This window comes from Protopterus annectens, chromosome 1.part1, assembly GCF_019279795.1.
Source record: "Protopterus annectens isolate FY-2018-M chromosome 1.part1, PAN1.0, whole genome shotgun sequence".
NCBI classification, from domain to species: Eukaryota; Metazoa; Chordata; order Ceratodontiformes; family Protopteridae; genus Protopterus; species Protopterus annectens.
In genome coordinates this window covers 536337257-536354734 of record NC_056726.1, presented here as the reverse complement: position 1 = coordinate 536354734, position 17478 = coordinate 536337257, and the positions used below count along the sequence as shown (strand labels likewise).

The window sequence follows — 17478 nt, the reverse complement described above, 5'->3', positions numbered from 1 at the left end:
CTATTCAGTAGTTTACCACTGCAAGAGCAGCAGAGTTTAAACCCCATAGTTCCCTTCTTTTCAGACATCCCAGAACACACACACACACTCGCACAAAAGGGAAAGAGTGAGGAGAGAGAGAGAAAGGAAATGCAAACAATGGTAACAAGATACCACAAGGGTAGAAAATTAGAAATACCAAGAAATTACCAACAATGGTAAGAGAGAAATACCTGTGGGTGCAGCTGAAGCAATATAGAAATCAAGATCAGATTATAAAAAGAGAAAAACTTTTTCAAAACTAGTAATTATATCTGAAAAAAACACTTAGTTGGAGAGCTTGGTGAAACGCTGCTATATGGCTGCGAAGCAAAGGGCATTGTGGGTAGTAGCTTAGCTCGAGAGTTTTTGGTGCACGCAAGCTTGGTAATAAGGCCGACTCAGTTACGAGGGCTCGGAACCGGACCCATAAGTGATGAATAGGAAGAAGATTAACAACTTCAGATTTGTGGATTTGCACTTGGATATTTGTGAGTTGAAATGGCGATTAGATGCAACTCAGTACCCAGGAATTAATGAAGCTACTAATATAGCATGCATTTTAAAGTTAAAGCATTTAATAGGTTAGCATATGTGTAAATGTTTTTAAGATTTTACTAAAGGAATTTTATATTAAAGTTTATGTACTTGTATTCATTTATGTGTATATTTAACTGTATGTTAATTTTTTGTAATGATGGTTTTTAGTAGACTAGTGCAATTATGTAAATTATCGGGTTTAAGTGTACTTAAGGGCTGGGTAATTATTATAAGTTGTTCTGAGGATGTCCCTATCAGGGGAAGAAAGCACTAAACCAATAAATCGTTTCAGTTGGGTTGTAGCTGTGGTCTGTGTGTTGGCAGAAGAGTTAGTGCCAAATAAGTTATCTTTGTGCCATGACATGGTCTGGTAGGGGTTATTCCTTAAGCCATGCATGTCTTCTAATGACAGATCCAGTGACTGCTGCCCTGCAAGAAGCTTCTAGAGCATCAAAACCACAGTGCAATGTGTGTTTAGTTACTTGACTTGCAGAATGCATTCAGTCTTGTAAATCTTTAGATTCTGCCCAAGCAGGAAAGGCAGACATTTTTTTGTTTAAGGACTTCCAAAGTACATTGCTGATATTTAAGCATATGGAACTGACAAATTAGTGCCCTAATAGCAAGAGTAGCGGAGGTGTATACTTTTTTACCCAATCTGTCCAATGCTTGTGAATCCCTGTCTGAGGGGGTGGGATTCTTAGCAAAGGCTGCTTTAATCCCTTTAGGCCCTTGAGAAATGACCTCTGGGTCAGCTGTAGGATTTTTAAAAAGATACTTGTGTGAGACAGGGACTCTATAGTACCCGTCTGGTTTTCTGGAAGCAGGAGGTAGGGCGTCAGGAGTCAAGCTGGATTCAAGGAAAACATCATCCACCACATCCAGGACTGGGGGGATGGCCAAGGGTCCGTGTTGTGGAAGGTCTAGGAATTCCCAGAGTCTCTTTTTTGATGGAGGGTAGTCCTGACTCTCCCATTGGAAATGCTTCCTTAAAGTATGCAGGGTTTCCCCAAAGGAAAACTCCTCTGGGGGAGAGGGTGAAGGAATGGAGTCTTCTGCATCAGAATCCTCATAAGTGGAGAGGGGTTGCATGTCTTCATAGGCAGATGCATCAGATTCATTTGACTCTTGTTCAGACAAAACTACTGTGGACAGATCTCTTCCTTTTTGAGAGGATAGCTTGGCTTCCCCTGATCAGCATGATAAGGTCTTCTACCATTTTAAGCATTTGAAACTGAAGCAAAGTAGCAGGGGCCCGAGTGTGTGCAGTCCGTTTCTTGGGTGTGGTTCGAACCCTGGGTCTAAGGAACTCGGTTGTTTTAGAAAGAACGGTAGTCACTGTTTGTGTCGAGATTCAGGACTTCCTTGGAAGCCGGTGCCTGCTCAGTAGCTCTGGATCCATCCAAGGTAGACACGATAGCAGGATCCTTTGAAGAGTTCTGTGGCAAACTGGACTCCAAAAGAGTCTTGGTAATGGCCTGCAAATCAACTTAAGCGGGCATCACGGGCTGCGAAAGTACCAGAGTACCAGAGGACTAACAAAAGAAGAAAAAAAGTATTAAGGGTCAGATGGTCAGAGCGGCCAGAATGACATCTGAAAGGAGTGACTTAATTTCTGAGATTAAATATATCTCGGAATTATTTATCTCCAGGAGATAACCAGATAATTTAATCAAGGAGGTTGCGAGTGAGATTTTGGAAGGATGGGGTGTAAAAGTTTTGCCCTTGCTAGGTGATAACTCGAGGGCAGTAACAGTTGATGGGACTAGTAGAGAACAAAATTTTAAGAGGGCGTTGGTTTTGCAACATAGTGGAGCATTGAGAGATATTAAATGTTATTGAGAACTGGAAAATGTTAAGATTTAATCATGACATTGTGTGTACGGTAGGAGAGAACCCTAACTTTGTTTACAAGACAGGGGTCAACTTAAAAAACATTTTTGAAAGGAGTAGTGACCAGAGTGTGGACCAAGGTACCAGATGATGTGGTAGATGTGGTTATTGTAAGTATATTATAGGGGTGGCAAATGTCACTTTGGACAATTACGCAAAAAGTAGAATACAATTCAGAAAAGGTAGTTGTATGACTAGGGGTATAGTATATTTAGCCTTATGTAAAGGCTGCCCGGCATTTTATGCTGGAAAGTCTGAAAGGGCATTAAAAAAGCGGATCTATGAGCACACTTACAACATTAAAAAGAAAAGTTTGAATAGTGCACTATATAGGCACCTGCATACGGAACCCAGTCATGTAGGGTTTCTTTTTGGGATTTTGGAACAGGTATGTGTGGACCCCAGAGGGGGAGACTGGGAGAATTGGTTAGGCTGCAGGGAAACCTTTTGGCAGTTGAAACTGAATGCATCCCAATCCCCAGGGCTAAACAACCATATTTCCACTAAGCCCTTCTTAAAAAAGAAAAGTGAAAAATTGCAACATATCAAATTTTCATACACCTTTTGTGGTTTATGTTGTGAAAAGCTTGTTATGCTTATTAATTTAAAACAATGTATGATTAAACATTTGTAATAAATTTATAACATGTTACTTAATGTATAGGGATGATTGTAAAATGTGCTTTTGATTACATCTACCTGTGGGTTGTTGTGTAATATTTGTTATGTTTTTAGTGTGTGTCTAATTTTTTTGGCGCCTTTTTATGAATGGGAGTATTTACAGATTAGATTTTATGCTTGCACTTGAAAAAGCCCTGTATTGTTGTCAGGGTGAAAGCGCTTGTGATGAATTTTTAAAAAATAAATCTTTCTACTGGCTGACACCTGCTAATGCCTGGACCATTTGTTTTACCATTATTAAATTAATTTAAAGAAAAAAAAGACAGACCACCGTTCACTCTATAAAAATGACTATGGTATGTGTTACAACTTTCTTTATAACGGAGGTTTTAGCTGATGTCCTGAGTAGAAACAGTAACCTTGTGACTTCCACTTACTGCTAAACACTATTAATGTGAATGCATCGGTCATCATTAGCATCAGTACTTCGTGTAATTCAGTGACATGATTTGGCACTGCTTATTTTGAGGACTACAACAGAAAACAAAATCATACAGTAAACAAAACTCCAACTGTGTACAATAATTGTGAGTTGACAGTCCTACAGCTTATAATGCAAGCTGACTCAGTGGATAACCTAACAAATATTAAACAAAGCTATAACAAGTAGATGTGCAATAGTTTCAGGTCTAAGTGGCAAAGCTTATTTATTTTAACAATTTGCCAACCACAAAATACACATCACTTTGGACCATTTTCAAGGTCAGCCTAGATTGAGATTAATTACTTACTGCCTAAATGTTAAGAGGTCCCCATTCTATTAGAATTAATTTTTGTAATAATTAAAGGACTGTGTACACACAACAAACAGAAGTATACAATTGCAGTGTAAGTAAGTGAGAAATTCTATACTTCATGATGCAAGAAGCTTTTAGGGTCTACCATGCTAATGCCCACTAGGGCATGACATCAGAATGCAGTTGTTGAGTTTTTGCCTGCAGACTGCAAGAGATGCAGTGAACTGCCTCTTTCCTAACTGTATTTAATGTGCAAATCTTTTGATGAAGGAAGAGTTATACAAGTAAATCACTGTAGAAGAGCTTTACTTCCATATGGCTGTTTTTTCAGCAGAAATGTTTACCAATAACAGTTTAACACCAGCTTCCTTCCATAAATGCAATGGTTCTAAGAAGTTCTCATACATCCACAAGTGTACCTAGAGAATAAAGTTAACCTACCATCTGAATTTAATGTACATCAATTTTTACTCGCCTTCATAGCTTATTTAGATCCTTTATATCCAGCCAATTTGTAATATTATGCAGACAGAACCTGTATGGTCTGAATAGCTATAAAGTACCAAGTTAAAAAGGTATGCTACTAGTATGGTCAATTATATACCCAGGAAAAAAAATTCAACACATGCCCTAATCTATTACTGAACTTATCCAACTATTTACAACACAGCATTTTTTCACGCAATTAAGAAATGCTATTCCCAAGATATATCCAACATGTTTAAATGTTAGTTAAACCACAAAAAGGCTTTCAGCATATATAACTGAGACTGGACAATAAGATTCAACATCACTGTATGTAATAGAGCTACTAAAATAAATAGGTATTGTCTTTTTAGGACATTTCCTTTATGAACATTTCAAATAGAACACCTATCATACAAGCAGAGAATAAGGTGGTTGTGACATCTGTTCCTCCAGCCAGCGACACTCTGAGGCTCTAACCCTTTCGGCAGTTAAAAGGTGAACTTTTAGAGTTCACCATCTTCCTACACCTACATGAAGTATAGGCTAAGTTCTTGGATGTAAAAGGAACAGATGCTTGCTCCAGAATTACATCTCCCCAACAATTACCTAATGTCCTGAGCAGCATTCTACTTCGTCTAGTCATGACTAGATTCCTATGGCTGAAAGAAACCACATCTCCCAAGGATAACACACACTGATGTCAAAGCAAGTCTTGTAAAATTGGCAGTGTCACCTGCTCCATTGGAGGGAAGGGAGAAAACGGACTGCAACTCAAGTGACCAGTCTGACAAGCAGCTGATGCTGGGGGAAAGGCTTTGCTGGCTCATCCATGTGGAAATGTATACCTGGAGCAAACATTTCTGTGGCCGAAACTCTGGTGGAGACCAGAGACCCCAAAACAGTGCTAGTTTCAAGGGGCCAGGGCTGGTCTGAATAAAAGTGTCATCTGAGGAAGTGACATGCTCTCACTGACCCACACTACATTTCAAACTCTGGGATCATCATTGGGCATACATTGTGAGGTTAAGTACCATACAAGATCACAGCTTTGTCACAGCATGGTGACTGCTCCACTTTCAAAGGACTTTTGTCTCTCCGGTAAATTAGTGAGCTGCAATGGAGCAGGTGCAAGGAGCAGTGGTTGATGGTCACTACAGAGGGGCAGAAACATGGTCAAAGAAAGTTGCAGCTGCCATTCAAGAAGGGGTAAGGTGAAGTAGCTCAGAAAAACAAAATTGTTTGAACTTCTAATTTTAGATTAGCATATTCACTAGTGCTCCCACCAGGACACCAACCAAGGTGAAATGTTTCACAGCAAGGGCACATGCCCTAGTGTGCATCTGTGTAGCAAAGCATGACATTTAGGTTAAATATTTTAGCCAAAAATAGCTTCTCATGAAAAAACAAAACAAGCTTAACGTACAGAGAAAATAAGTAGTCAGACTAAGGGGTAAATTTCTGCTTTTGAAATGGTACTCGCAGGGAGTATAAAGTCACTGTAAACAAACCAGATATGTGGAATATTAGTCTACTTATTCTCAACTATCAGATAAGCCCAGCAGAACCAGATCAGGTACAAGTGACTCACTTTGTGACAATTATAAGACTTGCTGAAGTGTAAACCAATCATCAGAACTTAGAAGACAAAAAAAATGTGTTAAAACTTCACTAAACGATGAATAGCAATTCAAGCTACAAATTAAAGTGAAAAACTACAGGGTGAATGCAAGAAACAGAAGGCACATTTTCTTTTTGAGAACTTAATGAAGAAAGCACGACTTGGTCACATATATCCCATGAGCCTCTGAAAAATTTGTCCTTTATATAGCAATAACACTGTTTTTGTTTCAAAGCACTAAGCACTACTACAACATACCAGATTTTTTAATAGGGTGTCCCACTCTTTTGGCCCAGCCAACAGCATGGATGAGGGGGCTCCACATGTGACACCAGAAGTCCTCATCATTCTCTCCATCTTCATAGAGAAGCCTCACCCGCCCACCAATAACTGTATCCACAACTGCAAGACGCATCCTGGAAATATGCGACTTGTCTACCACCTCCAATCGCATTCCCTGACGGAAGGGATACTTCATGCTTTCTACCATCTAAAAAGACATTTATACAAATCTGAGTTACAGTGGGTTATCTAACAGGAAGAACAATACATAAATTCTGCTTCCAAAGATTGGTTTGAAGTTGGCCCCATCTTAAAAGATGGTAAACTGCAAATTTTTCACAAATCAGTATAAACATTTAATACTTACTTTACTAGAAAATCTGTAAATCTGACCTTTGAACCACATTATGACGTATTTAGTATCATGGATGCTAACTGCCTTCTCATTGGCAATGACATTAACAAGCTGTTCTGCAGAAAGGAATCAGAAATACCAGCATGGGCCCTGAAAATATTTTTGGCTACTCTATTAATATAATGAAAGATGCCTTGAATGAGCTAATGGAGAATACTTTCAGATTAACATTTCAAGGGCTGGCACATGCTGAACGAAAATTAGTCAACATTGTTCCCTTTCATAAAGGTGGTCAACTGGCCTAGTCTCATAGCTAATACACACAATTTGTCTCATCAGTGCTCAGCAAGAGTCTTGAATAATGCTTATTAAGCTGATATCCATTACAGTACAATAATTTAGTATAATAATAGACGTTCAAGCAGAATAACTGTTGCAGTCATCACACTTCTGAGATTCTTGACTATAACAGCCCAATGGCCTACTGGACATGGAGTTTTATTTTTGCCCTCCTAGCTTTGCCAACTCACCCCCACTTAGATAGCAGGACATCAGTCAGAGTCAACCAATGCAATCATCTGATCCTTCTTGTCTAGGCCAGACAAGGAACTTGTCTTATGCCCTGCATCATAAATGCATCTAGTGAACTTCTCCCCAAGGACAAGTATTCACCCATAAGGCATCAATCTGCCTCTCCAGGTTCTATGCAGAGTTAAATGAAGGATGGAATCTGGTGGGAATATGAGAGGGAAGGTGGAAAATAAAGTGAAAAGGGAACCACAGACAAACTCCAGGATGCCAAGCAGGGTAAAAAGAAGGATGCCAGGAGGGGAATATGGATTAAAACAATGAAAATACTCAAACATCTACAATTAATATAAGTTTGTACGTTTCTAACACAACTGTTCTTTTCTTTCTAAAATTCACTACTGCAGCCATCACTTCTGGGAAGATTCCCAGAGTATAAGGGCCAATGAGTTGCTGGTCCTGATCAGGCTATTAGGACAGCAGACCTTGAAAACTGGCTGTAGCAAAATCTGCCCTGGCCCTGGATGCAAAACCCAAATTGTAATGTTTGGAGAAGGTGTGGACTGGACAGAAGACCAGGTAGCCATTTTCAAAATTGACTGGGTACCATATCTCTAAGGAACACTGTGGTGGCTTCTGTCACTCTAGTGGTACATGCCATGGCACGGCACAAATTTCTGATAAGAATAATAAAACCCAATACAGTGAGCAAGTCAATCTGACAGCTGCTTAATAACAGGTTTCTTTTCCCTGCCACTAGCAAAATTGACAAATACCGGATTTCATTTTCTGATTCCCTTAGTTCTACCTGGACAGAATCTGAGTTGCCTAAGAATGTTCAAGGCAAGCAAATATTTGCTTTTTCTTGTATTGTGGGTTTGAAAGAAATATTGGGAGGTGATCAGCCTGATTCATGGAAAGTGAGGTTGGGGTGCAGAGTGACTCTAGCATTGCCACCTATCCAGTATTTTTCCGGACTAAGGGGAAATCAGAATGTTAGTCCAGAAAGCACTATACAAACTCTGGTATTCTGTTTATCTGTATAAACAGAATGATGGAGTTCATAATAATGCAGACTTGGATGAGCTTCCTAGTTGAAAAGCATCGCTTAAGTGATGTTGGCACTTCTTAAAAAATGGGAAAAGACAAAAGACATCCCTCATCACAATGAAGTAGGCAACAATGTCATAAAATGGGCGGGAAATAGTCGGAGAGAGGCAAGGATGTGGGTAATACAAGGGTGTGGTTTTTTTGTCTGGCTTTTGCCACACAGAAAGGTGGCAACCCTAAGTGATTCTGTGGAAAATCAAAAAAGGTACAAGCTTGGCTTGTCCAAGATGACAGCATAATGATCAAACGTTAAACTTCTGTGCTCACAGGGTAAAAAAAAAACTGAAAGACAAGGGCTAGGAACTCTGCCACTTTTAGTAAAGTCAGTTACTGGCTAGTAAGTACACTGCCAAGATTCCAGCAAAGAAGAAACTAAGAGAACCTGACAGAAAATCAACTAGAAAAGGTGAAGAGAAAAAGTACAGTTTTGTACCTACCATAAATGTAGATGTTCGAGTGCTAATACAGCTGCAGTAATCACATATGGGGTTCTCTGCCGTCAGGCGGTCCCCTCGGTCGGCCGAATTCCAAAGTCTAGGTCCGGCGTCGGTTGTTGTCGCTTTCTTTCCTAACGTCAGTGCGACAAGGGTATATAAGACACAGCCGACGCCATATTATTCAGTCTTTCTTGCCCCAGATGTCAGGTGCCCCCAGAAGGAAGGCAATACATAAATTATATATAAAAATATATTCAAGCAATGCAATGTAATCAAAAAACAGTAGTTGCAAGCAAATACACCATAGGAGGATAACCCAAATTAGGTTGTAAGAGGAGGTGTTAGCCACTAGTCCTTTACCAAGAGGGGAAGGAGGGAGGGAAACCTGTAGTGCAGCTGTATTAGCACTCGAACATCTACATTTATGGTAGGTTCAAAACTGCACTATGTTCATCGTGCATACAGCTGCAGTAATCACATATGGGTGGAATCCCAAAGCTACGCACAGGGTGGTAGGCACTAGGTGGAACTGGGATGAGCCAGAATGCCCTGCAACACAGCAGTGGCAAAGCCTGCTCTAGTTTTGGAATATAAAGGCAGGTGGTAGTGTTTTGTGAAGGTATGCACAGAACTCCAAGTGGCTGCCTCCAAAATATCTTTGGTAGGAACTCCTCTGAGGAAGGCTGTAGAGGTAGCTGTGGCCCTGGTGGAGTGGGATCTGATGCCTGTAGGGACAGATTTCTCATGATAGGAGTAACAAAATCGTATGCAGTGGCCTATCCATTTTGAAATTGTCTGTTTGGTAACAGGCTTCCCTTGAGCTCCTACAGCATAGGACACAAAAAGTTGTTCTGATTTCCTGAAAGGTTTTGTTCTGTCCAAATAACAACGTAGCTGTCTATGGATGTCTAAGGAATGTAGCAGTCTTTCCCCTTTGTTTAGAGGATTGGGGTAAAAGGTAGGTAAGTGTATGGCTTGATTTAAAGCTACCCTGGATACCACTTTAGGCATAAATGACGGGTTGGTTCGAAGGGAAACCCTGTCCTGATGGAAGATGATAAAGGGCTGAACAGCCATGAGGGCTTGTAGTTCCGAAACCCTACGAGCTGAGGTAATGGCCAGAAGGAAAGCTGTTTTCCAGGACAAATATTGCAAATCTGTTGAGGCAGCTGGTTCAAAGGGAGGCAATGTTAATTTTTCTAGAATGTAATTAAGATCCCAGGCTGGCACTGGTTGTTTCCTTGGTGGTCTTGTATTCTTAGCCCCTCTGAGGAACTGTCTTAAAAGTGGGTGAGAGAATAACGGTCGATCCGTGTTGAATTATGCAGAAATGGCTGAGGCATGGATTTTTATGGAGAAAAATGAAAGTCCACTGTTCAGCAACTCGGCTAGATACTGTAATACCTGAGGCAAATTCAGTTTTCTAGGGTCCTGGCCTTTTTTCTCATTCCAAGAGCAAAACCGTTTCCATTTTGCGGAGTAAGCCTTTCTAGTAAATGGCCTTCTGGCCTCCAGAATGACGTCCTGCACCTCTTTGGGGAGTAGGGTCTGTTGTGGTGTTAAGGAATTTTCCATGCAGCGAGATTGAGTGTTTTCAGCTGACTGTGAAGAGTTTTGTAGCTGTGCTGAGTCAGCAGAAGAGGCATTAGAGGTAGAGGCCAGGGAGGAGTATGTGTTAGGCTCCTCAGGAGTGGGTACCAGTGCTGTCTTGGCCAGTCTGGAGCAATCAGTATCATCTTCGGTCTGTCTGCTCTTGCTTTCAAGAGCACCTTGGGCAGAAGAGGCAGAGGTGGGAAAGCGTAAACTGTCCATGCTGTCCAACTGAATGAAAAGGCATCCACTCTCCAGGCCTTTGGATGAAAGGTCCTTGAACAAAACTTTTCCAATTGATGATTCCTGTGGGAGGCGAAGAGATCTATGTCTGGCCTTCCCCACGCTTGGATTATCTTTGTAAACACCTGAGGAAGCAACTTCCATTCGTGCGGATCTGCCATATTTCTGCTTAGATTGTCTGCCAGCGTGTTTTCCAAACCTGGCAAGTACTGTGCTTGAAGTTCGATTTGCCATTCCAGAGCCAAGTTCCAAAGTGTCATGGCTAGTCTGCAAAGGGGGTATGAATGTGTTCCTTCTTGTTTGTTTATGTACCACATTACTGTGGTGTTGTCTGTTCTTATCAATAATTGTCCTGGATGCAGGAGGTCCTTGAATGCTGTAATTGCATTTATCACTGCTAGCATTTCTTTTTGATTGATATGAAGGTGCTTTTCCTTTTGGGACCATTTGCCCTGAATGCACCTGCCTGTCATGTGCGCCCCCCAGGCGTAGTCCGAGGCGTCTGTTGTGATGACTTGATTTGCTTGAGGCTTGCAGAATGGGAGACCTGTGTTTGCTTGACATGCTTGGGCCCACCATAGAAATTCCTTTTGCAAACATGGAATTATTGGTATTATTGTTTCCAAATTGTGGCTGTGTTGAGACCATAGGTTTTTTAGGTACCATTGAAGTTTTCTCATATGCAACTTTGCACATGGGATTAAAAGAATGCAAGATGCCATGAAGCCCAGAGCCTGCAGGATTTTCCTTGCAGTAAGCCTGGTACAATTTGCTAGTATTTTGAAGTACTAAGTTAGTTGCCCCTGTTTTTCTGGCGTAAGGTAGGCCATCTGGGTGTTTGTGTCCAAGTTGGCACCCAGGAAAGTTATTTTCTGAGATGGTGTTAGCCTGGATTTCTCTTTGTTGATTGTGTATCCCAGAGAATTCAGTAACCATGTTGCATAAGCCAGATGTTCCAGAAGTATGTGCTTGCTGTCCACTTGGATCAGGCAGTCGTCCAAATAAGGGTAAATTTGTATCCCTAGAAGTCTGCAGTAGGCAATTACTGATGTCAGGCATTTTGTGAATACTCTGGGCGCAGTAGATAAGCCAAAGGGCAATGCAGAGAATTGATAGTGGATTGAACCTGCAAGAAATCTGAGGTATCTTCTGCAGCTTTGTCTGATTGGGACATGCAGGTATGCCTCCTTGAGGTCCAATGTTACCAGCCAAAACTCCTTGCCCAGCATGGGAAGAAGCTGCTGTAATGTGAGCATCTTGAATTTTGGTACGAGTAGAAATGTATTTAGGATGGATAAGTCCAAAATTGGTCTCCAGTCGGTTCCTTTCCTTGGTACCAGAAATAGTCTGGAATAAAAACCTTGACCTTGTTCGTGAGTAGGTACCTCTTGAATAGCTTTCATGTCCATGAGTTTTGAAATTTGTATTTGTGCCTCTGCCCTTTGATTGTGTGGCAGGTTTGGCATGCCTCTCATTTTTGGAAGTGTGTGAAAATGAAATCTGTAGCCTCTGTTTATAATGTCCAGGATCCATTTGTCTGTTGTGATATGCCAATTTCTTGTAAATAATGCCAGCTTTCCTCCCAAAGGAGCTGCCAGCTGAGACTTGCTTGGCATGAAAAGGAGGAAGTCATTGGGTTTGTTTTCTGTATTGTTGTGCACTCTCTTCGCCACCTCTTGGTGCTGGAGTTTGCCATTGTCTGCCTCTATATGATCCTTGAGATTGTCCTCTGCCCCTTGTGCGCCTGTATCTACCTCTTTGGGGCTTGTCCGTGGCTGGAAAGGACCAGTTTTTAGAAGGCCAATTTCTGCTAAAATGAGGTGGCTGTACCTGTAGAAAAGCCTTCACAGTTTGCATAGATTTAGCTTTTTCTTCCATTTTCCGTAGTATCTCCTCAGCATTAGTACCAAATAGTACATCCTTTTGTAAAGGAGCATCTAGTAGTTTAGCTTTAACATGATCAGGCAGGCTTTGTTCCCTAAGCCAGGCATGTCTACGAATGACTGATCCCGTAACAGCAGCTCTACTTGAGGCCTCCAAGGCATCATAGCCACATTGTAAGGTGTGTTTACCCACTTGTTCTGCACTATGCATCATATCCTGCAATTCCTTCAAATCTGGTTGTTCAGGTTGAGACATTTTATTTCTTAATTGTGATAACAGGAACTGCTGATATTTAAGTATATGGAACTGACAATTTAAGGCCCTCATGGCTAGGGTGGCTGAGGTGTATACCTTTTTTCCCCACCTTTCTAAGGATCTAGATTCTCTTTTGGAAGGAAGTGGATTCTTGGCTGTAGAAGCCTTCATTCCCTTGGGGCCTTGAGAAATAGTTTCAGGGTCAGCATTATGGCTTTTGAAAAGAAATTGGTGAGAGTTAGGAACTCTGTAGTACCTATCAGGTTTGACTGGGGCAGGAGGCAGGGACTCCGGACTAAGACAAGCCTCCGAGTAAACATCATCAAGTATGTCCAAGACAGGAGGTATAGACAGAGGTCTGTGTTGAGGTAACAAAAGAAATTCCCTAAGCCTTTTCTTGGAATCAGAAAAGTCTTGGCCTTCCCAATGGAAGTGTTCCCTCAAGGTGTGCAAGGTTTCCCTAAAAGAAAAATCCTCTGGGGGAGATACAGAAGGAATGGACTGTTCTGCATCGGAATCTTCATAAGGAGAGTACGAGTGTTCCTCTACATCAGAATGTTCTGAGAAAATGCAGCCCTGTTCAGAAGAGGGAGAATCTTCCTCCACTCTGGGTCTCTTGTCTGGAGGGGGTTGGGAACCCCTGATAAGAGTAATTAAATCCTCAGCCATTTTAAGCATCTGCTTTTTAGGCATGGGGCCTGGGGATGGGCCCTGAGCAACAGGCCTCTTGGGCTGCATGGCTGATTTGGACTTAAAGGCCTTAATGGAAAAGGAAGATGAGGGTCTAAAGACACCCTGGGTGGAAGTGGACCTGTCCACATTAGGAGGCTCAACACTCACAGTGGCTTCGGTGTTTGTAGTCTGAGTAAGGGCCGAGAAACCTGCGGTCTCGGTTACAGAAGACACCGCCAAGGAAGTGTCGTCGGTAGTCAAGGACTGCATAGGAGTCTCACTGAGAACCGGACCACGTGCAGCCGGTTTTGGCATGGTGTCGGTGGAGACCGCGGGCCTCGCGTGTCGGTCCTTGCGGTTTTTTTTGGACAAAACTGTAGTCGGAGTCTCCGATGACATTTTATAATCAAAGGCTTTACCAAAATAATGTTGGGCGAACTCCGCCCGACTTTTAATAGTGCGTTTATTGAAAGTAGCACAAAAGCGACAGCCCGAGACGTCGTGGTCTGGGCCTAAACAAGGTATGCAGAGGGAATGGAAATCCTTATGCGGTATTTGCGTCCCACAAGAAATACAATTATTAACTTTGTCTGACATCGGTCTGAGGCAAGAAAAGTTTCCCCAACGGGGTACTTAGCTTTAAAGAAGACTTCGGTTTCCAATTTTCTGTAAATTCAGGAGCTGGCCGACCGGCACTTGTGAACTGCTTCTGCTTCGGGCACCGCGTGGCAAAAAAGACTGAATAATATGGCATCGGCTGTGTCTTATATACCCCTGTCACACTGACGTCAGGAAAGAAAGCGACAACAACCGATGTCGGACCTAGACTTTGGAATTCGGCCGACCGAGGGACCGCCTGACAGCAGAGAACCCCATATGTGATTACTGCAGCTGTATGCACGATGAACATCAGTGAGAAGAATCCTGCAAACTATTCCATGAAAAGCAGTTCAAACTCCAGCTTTGGTGCAAGACATGGCTTCCAGTAATATAGAGGGAAAAAATAAGTCAAATATACTCAGAGTTGATTAAAATAAACAAAACACTGAATGAATTTATCAGATCAAATAACAAAAGGCTAGAAAAAAATGGGAGATGCTTTAAACAGGTATTCAGATGAGCTGATAAAACTGCAAACAAAAAGTCAGAGGCTGAAATGAAGAAAGAACTGGCTGAGTATGAGACTGCTAAAGAAGAAAAATACCAAATACTTTTCTAAATTTGAGAAAAGTAATTAGTAACAGCAGTGAATATAACTTATAAGTGGGGACTGGAATTTGATTTGCAACAGTGAGGATTAATCTGGGGGACCTAGAAGGATAATATAGCAAAAGAAGGTAGATTTCTGAATTAATTTAGAAAAGTATTTGGTATAGAAGTCGTGAATTCAGTAGCTGCAACTCAAGAGAATTTGCAACATACAATAATTGGGCTACCATAGACAAATTATATTTCTCAGAAACGTGCATTTAATTGAATGTTTCGTCCCACATCCAATAACTATTTCCTATCATGCACCGATAACCAAGACAAAAAAAAAAGGGTAATGAAGTACAAATGAGGCACCAGTGCTTCCCCACCTACCTGTTAAAAAAGAGAGGAATTTAAAGAATGAGTAGTGGAAATTATTCAACAGTTATTAGGGAAGATAGAAATTTCTTCATAAGTTATAACCAATGAGTGGGATAAAATGAAAGTGGAGTTTAAAAATAGGACAGCAATAAAAGAGAGACATAGTTAAGTAACAGTACTTATTTACAGGGTCTGACACAGGTTAAAGCATTGCAAAATGAAGGAAATCTCACAGAACAAGAGGCAGCATGAATGCAGACTGCTAAACAGAAAATAAGGGAGTATCTGGATAACATGCATGAGCTTATAAAGATTGCTGATAAGCAACTTTTTTTTTTTTTTTTTTAAATAAACTTCAGAGCATAAAAACTTTTAGCACAAGACTCAGGCAACAGAAAGTAGAAGGACAGTTGTTCCTAAACTTAAGGACAACCTATGAACCTATACACGGTTATTAATAGAACGTGCTGGAGGGACAGATTCATCACCCAGAGACTCCCTATGCTGTGGAACAAAATCCCGGTACATGTGAGGCAGAGCACCTCGCTGGCCTTGTTCAAGAGGAATCTTGACCAATGGATGGGGGATCGCAGATATACCCCAGGGATTACTTCAGTGTCACTGCTTGACAGAGGCACAGCAAAATAATAGGCATAGTTTTATTCAAACTAAAGGGGTGGCGAAAGCCAAATAACTATGGGCTAGGCTTATAAATGCCCTTGGGCAGATAGCCTAGTACGAACCTATGAACCTATAAAAAAAAAAAAAAAATAACCAGAGATCCTGTAGAGGTATTAGAGATATTCTGGAAATTTTATGAAAATTTGTATAAAGCAGAGGAATGTGAAAAGCAAGAAAAAGTACAAATGGGAAAATTTACGGAAAACGTGTATGCCAAAGTTGGAGATCAAAGATCAGCAATTAACAGTTAAGATAGGAGATGAGATAAAAACTGTGATGCAAAAATCAATCTGCAGAAAAATCTCCAGGAACAGATGGTATTCCTGTGGAAGTTTGGAAGCTAGGGGGGAAGAAAGTACTAAACATCTGGAAGGTTTTGTTTAACAGTATTTTAAAAGGGGTAGAAGCACCAACAATCTGGAAGAAAGCTAAGGTGGCTATAATACCTAAAGACATTAAAGACCCATAAGACCCAGCTTCATACAGACCATTTCAATTTTCAAACATGATTATGAAGTGTTTATGTCTATACCAGCTAAATAAATGACAAAGATGTTGCCAAAATTGACAGATATGGGTCAATGTGGTTTTGGGGAGGGGAGGCAAACATTTGACAACATTACTAGAACAATGATAATACAGAGTAAAGCAGAATACAAGAAAATACAGCTGCTCTTTGTGGGTCTTGATCCAGGGAAGCATTCAACAGAGTAAGCTGGGATGCTATGAGAAGGACAATGAAACCATTTGTATTTCCCTGACACAATAAGTTTAATTTGGAGAATATATGACAAAACTGGAGGCAAAAATTAAAGTGGCAGGGTTCCTCTCTGATAAGTTGTATCTGAACAGGGGAACCAGACAGGGGTGTCCTCTGTCCCCTTATTTGCATTATATTTAGAGTCAGTGGCAAAGAAATATGGGTCTCAGAAATTCACAGATACATCTGGCATGGTAATTAAAAACATTTGCTTTATTTACAAACAATATTATTTTGTACATGATACAATCAGAAAAGGATATCTCTGTGTTGTGGAATATTCTGAGACCATTTCAAGTCTTCTCAGGATATGAAATTAATGAATACGAAAATGCTATAGCTATGAACCACATGCCCACACATGAAATGGTTCAGCAATACCTATATTTACTGGAATGTGACAAAATGAAGTATTTATGACTATGGATTAAAAAGAATTTTGTTAAGGCAGCTAAGCATATATGGGAAGATGTCAAACAAAAGATAATACAAAAACTAAGAAGCTTGAAGATCTTGTTTATGGATATGGACAGCAAGATACAAGCAGTGAATATATTTTTTAGTTTTACATAAAGGTCAGGCATAATTTTATCAACCAGCGGAAATATTTGGACAGTAATTAATAGAGTTAAAGGATTTTATCTGTGAGGTGAAGAGGCAAGAGTCAAGTGGGATAAGGTGATCCTTCCAAGAGAACAAGATGGTTTAGAAATACATGACTTGGAAGGGATATTTTAGATATACATAGTTAAGGCTGATATATATAATGCAAGAGAAAGCTATAATTCAAAGTGGAAATAGATGATGATGAAGCAGGGGAAATTCAAGAAATAAGGAGAGCAGGACTTTGGATGCACACACTTAAGGAGGACAGCAGCAGTCAAACAATACTATATTTATAAAGTAGCAAAAGGTATTCTAAGAACTAAGCCAACATGAGAATCAAGAAAGGAGATTCTGCCGACAGGGGTGACTACAATTACAGGTACAGGGAGGGGACTAGAATTTACCGGAGAAACTGGCAAAGGTATCAAGGTATTTGGAGCAAATAGCTAGAGACAGAAGGGTAAAGTGAGAAGAGGCCAAGAAACCATTTGGACTGCAGGCCAGAGACTGTCTTACTTACCAGGGATTGATATCAGAGTTTAAGCAAA

At 40.8% G+C, this 17478-nt stretch overlaps 1 protein-coding gene across 1 annotated transcript in view; it reads right to left on the bottom strand.

Moving 5' to 3' along the window:
- Positions 1-17478, bottom strand: part of L3MBTL2 (L3MBTL histone methyl-lysine binding protein 2) — a 1942600-nt gene that overhangs the window by 1220188 nt on the left and 704934 nt on the right. The window contains exon 7 of the mRNA XM_044087125.1: positions 6214-6445. Within this exon, the coding sequence (XP_043943060.1) occupies positions 6214-6445 (232 nt within the window). The remainder of the gene's footprint in view (positions 1-6213; positions 6446-17478) is intronic.